The sequence below is a fragment of the Episyrphus balteatus genome, chromosome 1 (genome assembly GCF_945859705.1).
Source record: "Episyrphus balteatus chromosome 1, idEpiBalt1.1, whole genome shotgun sequence".
Classification (NCBI taxonomy): domain Eukaryota; kingdom Metazoa; phylum Arthropoda; class Insecta; order Diptera; family Syrphidae; genus Episyrphus; species Episyrphus balteatus.
Window position 1 is genome coordinate 91,722,335 of NC_079134.1, and position 16,436 is coordinate 91,738,770.

Sequence of the window (16,436 nt, forward strand, 5' to 3'; positions counted from 1 at the left end):
CTTTTTTTTATTTTGAACTGCTTGCGCAAGTACTATTTCATTGTTTTTTTATAAAAAAATAAAACAATTATACTGCCTTAAGATCCTTACAGCTAGAATCCATGGGCAGCGAGCACCCCACACATAGTAAGAAAAATTCTCAGGTAAGTTTTCATCAGGTGTTATCAATGAAAAAAGTTGATCAATTCAGGGTAAATCCAATACGGTATCACTTTATTGTATCCTTAATTAAGTCTAAATGTTAAAAAATAGTTGACGAATGGTTAACGTTTCATAAATTAATTTATCAACAAGTCCAGCCATGTAATAACAAAAAATAAAGAGGTTTTTTAGAAAAAACGAGTTTTGGTTTTTTGTTAATTTTTCGAAAGCCACAAAATATTTTTCAATTTGGTTTTTTGTTTTTGTTTAAAAATGAATAAGAGCATCGAATTTAAAAAACTAAATTAGTACTTAATTACATGAAATTTTGAAAAAAATTACTTTGAAATTTTTTTTCATAATTTTTATTTTAAAAACTAATTTTTCAAAAACTGTGCCATAAAATGGCTTTGTTTAGAATATTTGTAAAAGACTAGGGTTTTGGCTTTACAAAAAGGTGTAACACGTTATTATTAGTATAACCTTTGATTTTTAATAATTTTTTTTCCAAAATAAGTCAATTTTTTTTTTAAATTGCCCCTCCCCGCTAAACGAAGGGGAATAGACCCTCCCTCCCATACGATGTTTTTTTTGTCTCGACCTAACCTACACGCTCTAGCTTTTTGGCACATTACTCCTGAATCACCCTGTATAAATCACTCTTGTATGCATATAATATAAGAATATTGCGCGAAAAAAATATTGTTGATTAATGTACTTAGTAGCTGATGCAGAATCAATAAATGTTATGTATTAAATTATCATCTGAATTAAATTGATTAGTGAAGTAACTAAATCACTTTTTATGGTTTAGGTATCTAATAATAATTTTCATAATTTTATGGGTTTAAATTTCACTGTAATTGCTCACTACGTGACCGTTCTTCTTTACCTACTAAATATTAAAAGAAATGAAAAATAAGTTCAAAATTCTGAGTCTGGGAACCAATTTCCGTATACTTGATTTTGAAATTTGTCAATTTGTTAGAAAAGGCAATCTTTTCATAACATTTAGGAATTTTTTTTTGAAAAAAAAAACAACAAAACACAAATTAAAGTCTTAAGTAATTTAAATTTTAAAAGCAAAACGGAAGCAGTGCAATTTTTCAAGCAATTTTTCATAGAGATAAGAGTATTTTTAAATTACCGACGTTTGTAAGAAAAGATCATGAATATCGGATCTGTTTCCGCCCTTTACAAAATTTTTTAGCTTCAGTTACTCCACTAAATAATTTTATTGTTAAATTAGTAATTTTCTTAACTCTACACAAAAGAAACAACAACAAAATTAGAATGTGTAATTCCTTTCGTTTATCTACAAGACATGAAAAATAAAAGAACTAAATAAAGGAGGAATTTATTTCCTTTTTTTTCCAATTAAGTAGGTAGTAAGGTATTTAATTTGGTTCTGCAATATGGATCAAAGACAAACCAGACATTTGAATGTTCTCCGTTTCCGCAGTTCTTGATTTATAGATAACACTGGTCAACAAGGTTTTTGTTACATACACCAAGATATACTTTTCTATAGGTATAGGGTGCTGAGCTCGAATCCGAAGTCAAAAAAATTTTATCACATCACGTTTTTGAGATAATCCCGTTAGAATATCAAAAATGCCGCTTTTTATCAGTTTTCGAGGTTATTTCTTAGCATTTGTTTATTTGTTATTAATAAATTTGTAACGGTTTCTAAAAGAACTAAATCTTGTCTTTCTAAATCCGTTAAATCTCTTAAATATCTCTTTTCTTCTTCGAGAAATTTTTGTAGTATTGTAATTTTTTTTGTATGCAGCGGTGCCCCTTTTTCATTTTGCCACCCGGGCCCTTTTGCCCTAGTCCGACCCTGTATCTACTTGTTTCACCTAACTAATTAGATACTCATGATTTCATACCCCAGTTCAACAAGACAACAAAAAAACACAAACCAAATCAATGCGCAAACAAATAAAACTGTGCATGCATTCTCTTTTCTTGATTTCCAAAAAATATCCCAAAACCAGATCTCATTTGTATATTCCTAACCCTAATCTACCCTATGAAAAAATATTTAAGAACAAAATTTCATTCATTGATCAGGTAGGAAGTACTAGGTACCTACCTACTTTCTTAAAATGCATTCACAATCCTTTTGCATACCTACCTACACACAATTACTCAATCGCGCCAAACAAGGAAACAAAAACAAAATTAAATTGCAAAAAAAAAACAAACAAACAAAAACAAAAAACCAACCCAAATATGTATGTAGATACTAGTACATATTCCTTATTCTTTCTTTCTCTTCTAATAGATCTTTTGTGAGTAGGTACTGAACTAATGAGTAAGTTTTTTGTGTTGTTTTTTTAATGAATCGTTCTCGTTGAGGCAGACTGACCAGCGTCAACCGTATATTCTTTTGATAGAAAGAAACAAAAAACGTGCGCTAGGAAGACTCGATACTCGAGCTACAAGGTCTACTTCCATGGACAGAAAAAAAAACACATATGTGCACAACGGTCTTGAGCAGGGATGAGAATGCTTAGCTCCGGGCTAAGTGAAGCATATTGCCCAAAAAAACGAAGTAGATTTGGAAAATATGTAGCAGATAATGAAAAACAAAAAATATACAAATAAAACAAAATATGAGACCTACATTGGTTGAAAGCGCATCAATCGTAGATAACAAATATGATTTTTTTCCTTAAAAAAAACATCCTCGGAAGTTGCTGTAATCATTTTTAATTTCAAATTTTGAAGTGTTTTTTATTGCAAAACTATTTTCAGGAAAGTCAGATTGACTTGCTCTTAGTTCCATGATTTGGATGTATAAAATAAGAAATTTTTGCTGATCCTAGTGAGTTTATTCCAAAATAAAGTGCACCAACAATGCATTTTCTTAAATGAATTTTTCGATTAACAAAAAATGAATCAATACAACACATCTTAAATGAAATTTTGTTCGTTAGAAAAAATTAGTCAAACGAAGTAGAAATACGTTGCTACGTAGCAGATACACAAATATAAATTAATGAAGTAGATCTACTACATATGAAGTAAATACTCATCTCTGGTCTTGAGTTGTAATCGTATCTGAGTACTACTTTCTTTTGTGCTCTTATACTTCAAATACGACGATTTTCTGTTTGCCTTTCCATTTTATTTAATTGACAAACAATATTGCAACACCACAGATCACCTCATATTTTTATTCCTCATCTCAACCTGAACCTAGCTTATGAAAAAATATTAGAGAAAAAAATGCATTTATTGCTCAGGTTTTTATTTTTAAATACGTCCACAATCCATCTGCACACACACAGCTCTATTTTTCTTCCAAAAATCCCGCCTAAAAAAGAAACAGTTAAAGCGCGATTTTGCAATGCAAAAACACAACAAGAATACAAGAACAAATTTCAGAGATACAGAAAAATAACGATTCCAACTCAAGAGTCAAGACCGTTATGCCCATGATTATTTTTTCTTTTCTATCCATACAAAAAGATCTTCTCGCTCTGCATCATAGAGGAAGGAATACCTAGAGAGCCGACTCGTACCCCCCTTACCTAAAACACCCGCAAATTTAATTTCAGATAATCTCTCTTATTTTTCTCTTGTTTTCCTATCTGTGAATACGTGTGAAAAGTACAATTCGTTTAATACCTTCCTTTCACCAGTAGATGTCCTCACAAATTTTGAATTTAAACATGATTTTGGTTTGTACATGAACTTGAATAGCTCAAATAGCTCACTCCAGACACATAAATATGTACAGAAATAAAAAAAAAGGTTCGTGTTTTGAATTTATTATATTATTTTTTTATGAATTTATTTCCTACTGAGCACTTAAATTGATTTTAAGTGTTTTGAGCTCAACTCCACAGTTGAATGTGTTGGTGCCATTTAAAATGCACGGGAAAACTACCACATATAAGCACTGTGGAGTTTTTCCTCTCATTGCAGCTTGTAGGGTGGAAGAGAAAAACCAACCGAAGTCGCGTCTCTAGGTATTCCTTCCTCTATGCTCTGCATAGAGGAAGGAATACCTAGAGAGCCGACTCGTACCCCCCTTGCCTAAAACACCCGCAAATTTAATTTCAGATAATTGGTATACATCTCTCTTATTTTTCTCTTGTTTTCCTATCTGTGAATACGTGTGAAAGCTATAATGTTCCTTTCACCAGTAGATGTCCTCACAAATTTTGAATTTAAACATGATTTTGGTTTGTACATGAACTTGAATAGCTCAAATAGCTCACTCCAGACACCCACCTTTCAATAAATATGTACAGAAATAAAAAAAAAGGTTCGTGTTTTGAATTTATTATATTATTTTTTTATGAATTTATTTCCTACTGAGCACTTAAATTGTTTTTAATTGTTTTGAGCTCAACTCCACAGTTGAATGTGTTGGTGCCATTTAAAATGCACGGGAAAACTACCACATATAAGCACTGTGGAGTTTTTCCTCTCATTGCAGCTTGTAGGGTGGAAGAGAAAAACCAACCGAAGTCGCGTCTCTAGGTATTCCTCCCTCTATGCACCAGGGAGGGGGGAAACAAAAGCGATGGTAAAATCAAGTACAGCAGTTATGTTCTCTTTTTTTTTTAGGAAGAGAATGCAAAGCAGTTACATATATAGAAACAACTTTATGTCACAAAATTAATGATCGAATTATTGTTTTAATGATAAATTATCACTATTTAGAATGATCACTTCGATTAGTTGATAGTTTATAACAAAATGTTAGGTTTATAAGCCAAGGGCCACAGTTTATAATAAAATTTAGGGAATAAAATAAAAAATAAATAAATGCAGAGCGAAAATAGAATACTTGTGAACAGTTTGACGATTACTCGAAGAGCATGATAGTATTTTCTACAAACTAGTATTTTTTACTCCATCTGACTAGTAAGATAATTAAAGTAAAAAGCCCTAGATTTTTAATAAAATTTACCTTACGTATTGAACATTTATTGGATCCGTGAAGTAATTTTATCAAGAAAATTATAGTGAACAAAATAAAGTATTATACCCTTTACCTATAGCAATATTTACTTTACGTAGGGTAAAATATACTTTCTACTAAAAAGGTGTATGACTGATCTTACTTTAAGATTCTAGTAAAAAATATTTTGTTGATTTCTGTGAATATTTTACAAATTTAACTTCCCATAGAGTGAGTTTTACTTTACACTAAGGTAAAAACTAATACTGATCTCTATGAAATTTCCTCAATAGGATCCAGTGCATGTCGACGAGTCTTGACATGAAAAGTTTAATGGAGGCGCTCAATTGCATGTGAGAATTCAATATTAAAGAATTTAATTTTTGATTTCCTGGATACGATTAAAATTTATAATTTTTACAGAAGATGAGTTTTTCTTTTGGAAATGGAAGATTAAGCTAAAAATTGGAGCAAGTAAGTCAATTTCATATTATTTTCTTGAGTCAAATTTTCTGCATGTATAGATGTATACCTATCTACCAAAATTATAATAAAATAAATGTTATATTCATAATTATTGAAAACATAAGTGTGTCATTATGTACGCACTTACTCCTAAATGGCTTTGAGGAGTAAGTACGTGTTACTCGAGTAATGTTTTAAATGAATATTTTTATTTATATACGTTTATTTTATTATATATATATCAGCCTTACTGTAAAGTAAAATATGTACCTTTACTTCTAGTAATTTTTGTTTGAAATTCATACTAAAAAAGGCCTTACTGTAAAGTAAATCTGAAGCTACGAATTTACTAGAACAGTAAGGTAAATTTGATTTTATTGGGGAGTCATCCCTATTTTAACTTTACATTATAGTTAAAAATACCAGAAATAAGGTGGTACATACTTTATTTTCTCCCTAAAAAATATGCAATAATGCGATTTGGGATGATTGTTTTTAAAACAAATTACTATTTTTTCGGATAGGTATATTGGGGAAATTACAAATCAGCATGAAAGGGTTAAAGGGAAAGTTATGAATGAAATATTTTAGTTCAAAAGCTGATTTCTTGCGAGAACAATATTTAAATAGTAATCTTCTGAGTTCATTTAAAAAAGTCATAGTTTTATAAAAAACAATGGAAGAACAAAGTATTAGCTTAAATCTTAATAATAATATATTTTCTTTTTGCGACAAAAGAAACTGTCGAAGTAAGGTATGGGGGACTTTTGGCGAAATAAAAAATCAAAATGGTGATACTATACCAAACTTTGTGGCATGCAGATCGTGCAAAAAAGTGATGAAAAATTTTAAAACAACGACGAACCTCTTGAGGCACAGATGTTTTAAAGAAACCTTGCCAAATATAAACAAAGAAGTGATTGTGTCGGTGGCCGATAAGAAAGTAGTTTTTGATGTGTCCGTGAAGCTGTGTGTTGAAGATATTAGACCGTTTTCTACTGTAGAAGGCTCTGGCATTTTTTAAAGAGTGTATAAAAATCGGTGCTAAATACGGAGAACATGTTAACGTGAAAGACATGCTTCCCACTGGAACAACCATAAGCAACAATGTAAAAAATTTTAAAGACAAATTAGTGGAAATAGTCAAAACAGAACTCGGTTTTATTAAAAATTTTTCGGCAACAACAGATTTGTGGACTGACATTTTGGAAAATTCAGATAATTTAAGTGATTTAAAATACAAAGTAAAACATTATTTAGTGAATTTGTTTCATCCCGAAATTAAAATGTCATTCAAAAGTGCGACATTTTTTTATCCCCCGTGCAATAAAATGCAATTATCGTCCCCAACTGAAAAGACTGAAATATATGATTACATAAAGTCAATAGTTCCTGCTACTGCTGCGGCATCTGAAGATATTTTGGACGAACAACCAACGACTAGTTCCAAGGCCAGTCATATTTTCTCGGATTTTATGAATGAAAATACAACAACGAGCGTGAACTCTATTGATATTGAAATAGAAAGATACATTCAGTTTAATTCGAAAAGCCCTGTGGATATTCTTCAATGCTGTTGTGAAAATGCATTTTCACATGCAGAAACATAATTACAGAAAAACGATCGAGGTTGAACCCAGAAACTGTAAATAATTTGATGATTGCGAATTCAAACTTGAAGATAAATCCAATTTAAATATTTTTTTTTCATTATAAATAAATATAAATTTTTGTATCTAGCATTAAAAAATTTTTCTTTTTTTTCTGTATTTAATTTAATTTTATTCTAATATGTTTTTCTTCATTTCATTATCTTGTCAAATTAATTAATTTAAATAAAACAAATGTAACTTGCTTTTGTGTACCAAACTGATTCTCTTTTAATTATGCTACAAGAAAAACCACCCTCGAACACTATGAACATTTCCTATCCAGTTCGAGTAATTTCGATCATATTGATCATAAACATTTTGTTCACGATCATTTTACTCGATTTTACTCGAACAGAAACTCGTTTGAAATGAAGGATTACTTACGAGTCATCATACTCCTAAACAGGAAAGCTCGAACATATTTGAGTTGTGTGGATTCTGTTTGTTCGAGATCGTTTTTTCGAGTAAGTACTCGATGTTCGTAAACAATACTCGACTCTTTTGGGTCTCTGATACCTACTACTTTCTTAACCCTTAACTGATGTGGTGGGTCCAGGGGACCCACGCCTTTTTTAAAAATTAAAAAAAAACCGTTGCGACTGAATTTTAAAGTGGAAATTTTATTTTGAAAACAAGTTTTCCCATTTTTTTTATTTTCTTAACTGGTTTGGAAAATGTTATATTTGAAATTTGTATAAAGAAATTTGTAAAAATATTTAAATTTGTATTTTGTTTTATCATTTAAAAACACCTGGGTCCACTGGACCTACGACTTTAGATACGTCAGTAAATTTCACCACATCAGTTAAGGGTTAAAATGCATTCACAATCCTTTTGCATACCTACACACAATTACTCAATCCCGCCATCCAAGGAAACAAAAACAAAACTAAATTGCAAAAAAAAAAAACAAACAAAAACAAAAAACCAACCCAAATATGTACAAGTAGGTATATATTCCTTATTCTTTCTTTCTCTTCTAATAGATCTTTTGTGAGTAGGTTAGGTACTGAACTATTGAGTAAGTTTTTTTGTTGTTTTTTTTCATGAACCGTTCTCATTGAGCCAGACTGACCAGCATCAACCGTATTTTCTTTTGATAGAAAGAAACAAAAATCGTGCGCCAGGAAGACTCGATACTCGAGCCACAAGGTCTATTTCTATGGACAGAAAGAAAAAAAAATATGTGCACAACGTTCTTGAGTGGTAATCGTATCTGAGTTCTATTTTCTTTGGTGCTCTTTTACTTCAAAACGACGATTTTCTGTTAGCCTTTCCATTTTTTTAATTGACAAACAATATTGCAACACCACAGATCACCTCATGCTCATATTTTTATTCCTGATCCCAACCTACCTTATGAAAAAAATATTAGAGAAAAAAATGCATTTATTGTTCAGGTTGTTTTTTTAAATACGTCCACAATCCATCTGCACACACACAGCTCTATTTTTCTTCCAAAAAACCCGCCTTAAAAAAGAAACAGTTAAAACGGGATTTTGCAATGCAAAAACACAACAAGAATACAAGAAAAAAAATCAAAGACACAGAAAAATAACGATTCCAACTCACGATTTTTTTTTTTGATTTCTGTGAATATTTTACAAATTTAACTTCCCATAGAGTGAGTTTTACTTTACACTAAGGTAAAAACTAATACTGATCTCTAGGAATTTTCCTCAATAGGATCCAGTGCATGTCGACGAGTCTTGACATGAAAAGTTTAATGGAGGCGCTCAATTGCATGTGAGAATTCAATATTAAAGAATTTAATTTTTGATTTCCTGGATACGATTAAAATTTATAATTTTTACAGAAGATGAGTTTTTCTTTTGGAAATGGAAGATTAAGCTAAAAATTGGAGCAAGTAAGTCAATTTCATATTATTTTCTTAAGTCAAATTTTCTGCATGTATAGATGTATACCTATCTACCAAAATTATAATAAAATAAATGTTATTTTCATAATTATTGAAAACATAAGTGTGTCATTATGTACGCACTTACTCCTAAATGGCTTTGAGGAGTAAGTACGTGTTACTCGAGTTATGTTTTAAATGAATATTTTTATTTATATACGTTTATTTTATTATATATATCAGCCTTACTGTAAAGTAAAATATGTACCTTTACTTCTAGTAATTTTTGTTTGAAATTCATACTAAAAAAGGCTTTATTGTAAAGTAAATCTGAAGCTACGAATTAACTAGAACAATAAGGTAAATTTGATTTTATTGGGGAGTCATCCCTATTTTAACTTTACATTATAGTTAAAAATACCAGAAATAAGGTGGTACATACTTTATTTTCTCTCTGTGCACAAACAAAACCATACAAATTGTTTGAACTCATGAGTATACTCGATCCTCAATACCCACGAACAAAATTACTCGTAAACAGATCGACTGTTCATAAACACTAGGCTTTACTCGAAATGATCGAAAGTGATCGAAGTGTTCGAACGTGATCGAAAAATCATGAACAGTTTGAACAATGAAAACAACCACTCCCACACGGAGAAAAAATAAGGTATGAGCTACCTCATTTCTGGTATATTTAACTTTAATGTAAAGTTTAAATAGGGATGACTCCCCAATAAAATGGAATTCACCTTACTTTTCTAGTAAATTTATAGCTTAGGATTAACTTTACAGTAAAGCCTTTTTTTGTATGACTTTCTAATAGAAATTACTAGAAAGTTAGGTACATATTTTACCTTACTATAAGGCTGAAAATACTGATAGACCAGGGTCGATAATTTTTGAAACCAAAAAAAATCATAGTAGGATGAAACCCATTGGAAAAGGAGGTGAACATGATGAAAATTAAAGGAAAAATAAATTACGGGCGAGCCGAGTTCGGGAAGTGGGTGGGTTGAGTTTTTAATGGTAAAAAATGGTATATCTTGATTTCCGGCAAAACTACAAATCCTATAGAAAAAAGTTGTATGGCAAAGTTGTAGGTAATAAAAAGATCTACATTTTTTGTATCAACAATTTTTTCACATAACCTCAAAATGTATGTGAAAAATTCAAAAAACCGAGTTTTTGGTTTTTTATTTTTATCTTTTTCAAAAATAAAAATTTTTCTACGAAATTTGGTGAAAACTTACTCTATTATGTTCCGAATACACTGTAATTTATTTGATTTAAAACATTAATTTGTTCACCTTATTTTGACTTAATACCAAAAAAACACCCTAATTTTCAATCGAAAATTCACGTGTCAAAATATCAGCTTTTTTCAAAAAGTCGGTGGGCATTTCGTTCGTTAAAATGTCTATTTTCTGATGGTGTAAAAAAAATTTTACATTAGTATACTATAGAACATGTTCTAGTAAAATTCAAAAAATGAAAAAAGCTTGAATACGAAAAAAAATTTTTAACATTGTTTACAATTTTGGCCTATTTATTCAAATTTACACTTTAATTACTCAAAAAACGTAAGATTTCATGTAACATTGATTAATCTTACGTTTTTTGAGTAATTAAAGTGTAAATTTGAATAAATAGGCCAAAATTTGTAAACAATGTCAAAATTTTTTTTTCGAATTCAAGCTTTTTTCATTTTTTTAATTTTACTAGAACATGTTCTATAGTATACTAATGTAAAATTTTTTTTACACCATCAGAAAATAGACATTTTAACGAACGAAATGCCCACCGATTTTTTGAAAAAAACTGATATTTTGACACGTGAATTTTCGATTGAAAATTAGGGTGTTTTTTTGGTATTAAGTCAAAATAAGGTGAACAAATTAATGTTTTAAATCAAATAAATTACGGTGTATTTGGAACATAATAGAGTAAGTTTTCACCAAATTTCGTAGAAAAATTTTTATTTTTGAAAAAGATAAAAATAAAAAACCAAAAACTCGGTTTTTTTAATTTTTCACATAAATTTTGAGGTTATGTGAAAAAATTGTTGATACAAAAGTTGTAGATCTTTTTATTACCTACAACTTTGCCATACATTTTTTTTCTATAGGATTTGTAGTTTTGCCGGAAATCGAGATATACCATTTTTTACCATTAAAAACTCAACCCACCCACTTCCCGAACTCGGCTCGCCCGTAATTTATTTTTCCTTTCATTCTTATCATATTCCCCTCCTTTTCCAATGGGTTTCATCCTACTATGATTTTTTTGTACTTTTTAATGTTTTTGAAGGCATCGGCACTGGTCTATGATTTTTAAAGTAAATTGAACTTCTCTATGGAAGGTATATAATTTAGTTCCAGATTGGATCAAATAAAGTCAATTTCATTTTTATTGATGACATTTTTCTAAATAAAATTGTGTGCATTTATCTTACAAAAATTAAAATAAAAAAGTTGAATTTTGTAATTATTGAAAAGCATTACTAGGTAACACGTACTTAATCCTCAAAGCTATCTAGAAATAAGTAACGTATGACCCTGTTATGTTTTTCAATAATTACATAAATTACCTAGTTTATTATAATTTTGTAAGGTGCAAACAAACAATTTTATTTAGGAAAATATCATCAATAAAAATGGAATTGACTTTATTTGATCCAATTTTTATCTAATTCTTCATGAATTAATTAGATTGAATGATGTTAATCCATATGGATACCTATATATTTTTCTAACACAAGAAAAAAATATGCTATCCGTAATTACGGAGCCAATAACAACGCCTAAAAGAACACAAAAAGTAATGAAAACATTACACTTCCAAAAGAAAAACACAAATGAGAAAATAATTTTTTTAGATTTTATTTCTTTATTAATTATTCCGCACCCGCACACCTAAAAGCTTTGACAAAAAAAAATTTCCAAAACACATGGAAGACAAAATGGCAGACTTTTCAATGACAGCAATTAAGAGTTATTACTATGTAGGTATAGGGGAAAATTCCTAGAATTAGGTAATATTATTACCTTAGTGTAAGGTAAAACTTATTCACAGAATAGTTAAATTTGTAAAATATGTTTTACTAGAATCTTAAAGTGAAAAGAGTCATACACTTTTTTGGATGAAGGTTTATTTTACTCTACGTAAAGAAAATATTGCTACTCGTAAGGTATATACTACTTTATTTTGTTCACCATAATTTTCTTGTAAAAATTACTTTACGGAACCAAGAAATGTTCAATACGTAAGGTAAATTTTACTTAAAATCTAGGGCTTTTTACTTTAATTTCCTTACTAGTCATATGGAGTATAAAATACTAGATTCATTTTTCTCCGTGCAGTTTCTACGTCCTATAGGTACCTGTTGCATATGTTTTTTTTTATTTAGGTTTTTAATTTTTGGTTTTAGAAAGGGACTGAGTAAATAAAAAAGTAATTAGTCGTTAGGTAACAATACAAATGGGGTAGTGGGGAATTCCCAGTTAATTTGTGCAGGGAGGTGCGTAGTACAAACATATCTCTAAAAAATATGCAATAATGCGATTTGGGATGATTGTTTTTAAACAAATTACTATTTTTTCGGATAGGTATATTGGGGAAATTACAAATCAGCATGAAAGGGTTAAAGGGAAAGTTATGAATGAAATATTTTAGTTCAAAAGCTGATTTCTTGCGAGAACACAGAAAAGACACAGAAAAATAACGATTCCAACTCACGATTTTTTTTCTTTTCTCTCCATACAAAAAGATCTTCTCGCTTTGTCTGAGCGAGAGCCGCGAAAACACATGAAACACAAAGACCACGTAAAAGAGAATCAGAGAATAAAGAATCAAAATTCCAAAGAGAAAAAAAGCATTTTAAATTTTCTCAAATTTTTCATTGAAAAGAGCTTTTTTAAAAGCTCTTCAAAGTGGTGATTTTCAGTTTCATATGTCAGTGTTTTCTATGAAGATGAGACATCTGTATATAATTATTTGTGATTATAGCTTTCACACGTGTTCACAGATAGGAAAACAAGAGAAAAATAAGAGAGATGTATACCAATTATCTGAAATTAAATTTGCGGGTGTTTTAGGCAAGGGGGGTACGAGTCGGCTCTCTAGGTATTCCTTCCTCTATGACCTGAACCTAGCTTATGAAAAAAATATTAGAGAAAAAAATGCATTTATTGCTCAGGTTTTTATTTTTAAATACGTCCACAATCCATCTGCACACACACAGCTCTATTTTTCTTCCAAAAATCCCGCCTTAAAAAAGAAACAGTTAAAGCGCGATTTTGCAATGCAAAAACACAACAAGAATACAAGAACAAATTTCAGAGATACAGAAAAATAACGATTCCAACTCAAGAGTCAAGACCGTTATGCCCATGATTTTTTTTTCTTTTCTATCCATACAAAAAGATCTTCTCGCTCTGTCTGAGGCAGAGCCGTGAAAACACATGATACTCACTCTCAAAGACCACGTAAAAGAGAATCAGAGAATAAATAATCAAAATTCGAAAGAGAAATAAAAGCATTTTAAAATTTCTCAAATTTTTCATTGAAAAGATCTTTTTTAAAAGCTCTTCAAAGTGGTGATTTTCAGTTTCATATATGTCATTTTTTTCTATGAAGATGAGATATCTGTATATAATTATTTGTGGTTTAATCTTATTACACATTTTGTAAACATATAAATTCAGAACGTTTGTTCTTTGTCTGTACTATTAAACTGTGGAATGCTCTGCCAACTGATCTAAAGCGAATTCATAGCTCACTTGAATTTAAAAATAAAATATTAAAATATGTATCGGAACAGCGCCAGCATTAGTTAACTTTTCTATTGTAAATTTTATAGTTATAACTAGTTAATAATCTATTTCAATTATTAATTTTCAAATTCTTTTTTTTTTTATATATAGGTATATATAGCAATTAGCAACAATTCTAATGTTTTAGTTATAGTAATTAAGTTTTATATTATTTCAAAGTATTTAGTCAATGTAAGTACTATAAAAAACTAGGTCTTACTGTACTTGTCGAATAAATAAATGAAAAACATCAAGAAAATTTTTTTAAATATAAATCATATCGGTTTCTATAAGAACTATTTTCCTTCTTTAAAGATTTGTTTAAATCTTTGCAATATATTTTTTACTGCCCGAGATATCTTAAAATGAAGTAAGTGTGTTTTTATCAAAAAGGAGATGAAAACGTGATATCTGTTTGATACATAAGTCAGAAAACTGACGATATCTCGAACAATAAAAAAGATATCGAAAAGATTTATTTTTAATTATAATTAAAAAAATTAGTTATAATTTTTATTTAAAAAAAATGTCTTCACATAAAAGGATAACCTCAAAAGTAGTTCTTTTACATCTTCTAACGGTAATATTTCAAAAACGGGAGCTGATAGGATTGTAACGACCAAGTTCTTACACATCAAGAACGCGCTACAACAAATATCAACACATTGAACACACCCAGCACTTTACCAGCTGTCATCGAGACAGACAAACCCATCCACCAAGTTGACAACTTCCTTTTCAATTCAGATCGTCAACGAGTAAAGGTTGCAGTGGGTGACTAGTTATTATTAAAGATCATTATCAAAGTTTTATTATTAAAGTATATTTAAATTAAAGTAAGATTGTTTTTAGTTAAATAAAATATAAAAATTCAAGTTTACTCTTTTAATTTAAACACTTTACATTGGTGACCCCGCGTTTGAACATTTTTTATTAACATTTTTTTCGCACACCCACTGCTAACCTCAACCATTTCTCACATCGCCGCAGCCAACACACAAAATCCAACAAAATCTACGACATCATTAGAAATTTTGTGTGGTTTTCTTCCTAAATCGTCATCTTATAGATCAGAGAGTATTGTGCAGTGGTTTTCGATTTTTTTTTGCGCCATTTAGCGCCAGAATACTTGGAAAAAAAAATCCTCGTTACCACGCAACACCAAATCTCTGAGATATGACATTGACGGGAGAAAACGATGGAAAATCTGGTCCTACCGTCATTCTAAATCCCGTCGATAATCAAAATCCCATCGTTAATCAAAACCCAACCGGCAATCAAATGGCCATTTCGGGACTTTCTGTAGCTGCGAGAATGCCTCAGTTTTGGCGCGACAGACCATCTCTCTGGTTTGCTCAACTGGAGACCATTCTTTCGGCATCCAGGCCGAATGACGACACAAAGTTCCAGTATGTCATTGCCAATCTCGATCGAAGGGATCTCGAACAAATTTCAGACATTCTTCTGACTCCGCCAGCTGCCAACAAATACGCGAAGGTGAAAGAAAGGCTCATCAAAGTGTATGAAGAAAATGAGGAACAACGAATGCAACGCCTCATTGAAGGCCTCGACTTGGGCGACTCACAGCCCTCACAGCTCCTTCGGCGCATTCGTGACCTCTCCGGCTCTTCAGGCACCCCAGACACGGTCATCAAAGTCATGTGGTTATCTCGTTTGCCTTCGCATGTAAGGGCGATACTCTCATCCGTCACAGCTGAGCTCAACTCCCTGGCTGAGGTGGCCGATAAAATCATGAGCCACTCTTCTTCACCTAAGTCAATTGCCGCGCTGCCACCACCAGCTTCACCAGCCTCCAGAGCTTCTGGTAGTGATAATATGAAAGGCATCCTACAGAGGTTAAGTTCGATAGAGAAGCAACTCAATCAACAAACTAAAGCTACTCAGCAGTCATCATCAAGCAGTCGTCAAAAAACAGAAGGCCGTCGTCGTACCACTACTGATGGTCACTGTTGGTTATCAAAGTTTTATTATTAAAGTATATTTAAATTAAAGTAAGATTGTTTTTAGTTAAATAAAATATAAAAATTCAAGTTTACTCTTTTAATTTAAACACTTTACATTGGTGACCCCGCGTTTGAACATTTTTTATTAACATTTTTTTCGCACACCCACTGCTAACCTCAACCATTTCTCACATCGCCGCAGCCAACACACAAAATCCAACAAAATCTACGACATCATTAGAAATTTTGTGTGGTTTTCTTCCTAAATCGTCATCTTATAGATCAGAGAGTATTGTGCAGTGGTTTTCGATTTTTTTTTGCGCCATTTAGCGCCAGAATACTTGGAAAAAAAAATCCTCGTTACCACGCAACACCAAATCTCTGAGATATGACATTGACGGGAGAAAACGATGGAAAATCTGGTCCTACCGTCATTCTAAATCCCGTCGATAATCAAAATCCCATCGTTAATCAAAACCCAACCGGCAATCAAATGGCCATTTCGGGACTTTCTGTAGCTGCGAGAATGCCTCAGTTTTGGCGCGACAGACCATCTCTCTGGTTTGCTCAACTGGAGACCATTCTTTCGGCATCCAGGCCGAATGACGACACAAAGTT

The 16,436-nt window shown here is 31.0% G+C and overlaps 1 protein-coding gene across 1 annotated transcript; it reads left to right on the top strand.

Annotated features, from left to right (window-relative positions):
* The first annotated feature begins 15,030 nt into the window (after positions 1-15,030).
* LOC129908505 (uncharacterized) lies at positions 15,031-15,849 on the top strand. The gene has a single exon (XM_055985049.1). It carries the CDS (start codon positions 15,031-15,033, stop codon positions 15,847-15,849), a length of 819 nt encoding a protein of 272 aa, XP_055841024.1.
* The last annotated feature ends 587 nt before the right edge of the window (positions 15,850-16,436 follow it).

What these genes read in the sequence shown, in the direction of transcription:
- LOC129908505 (XM_055985049.1), top strand. Translation starts at nt 15,031, where the DNA reads ATGACATTGACGGGAGAAAACGATGGAAAATCTGGTCCTACCGTCATT.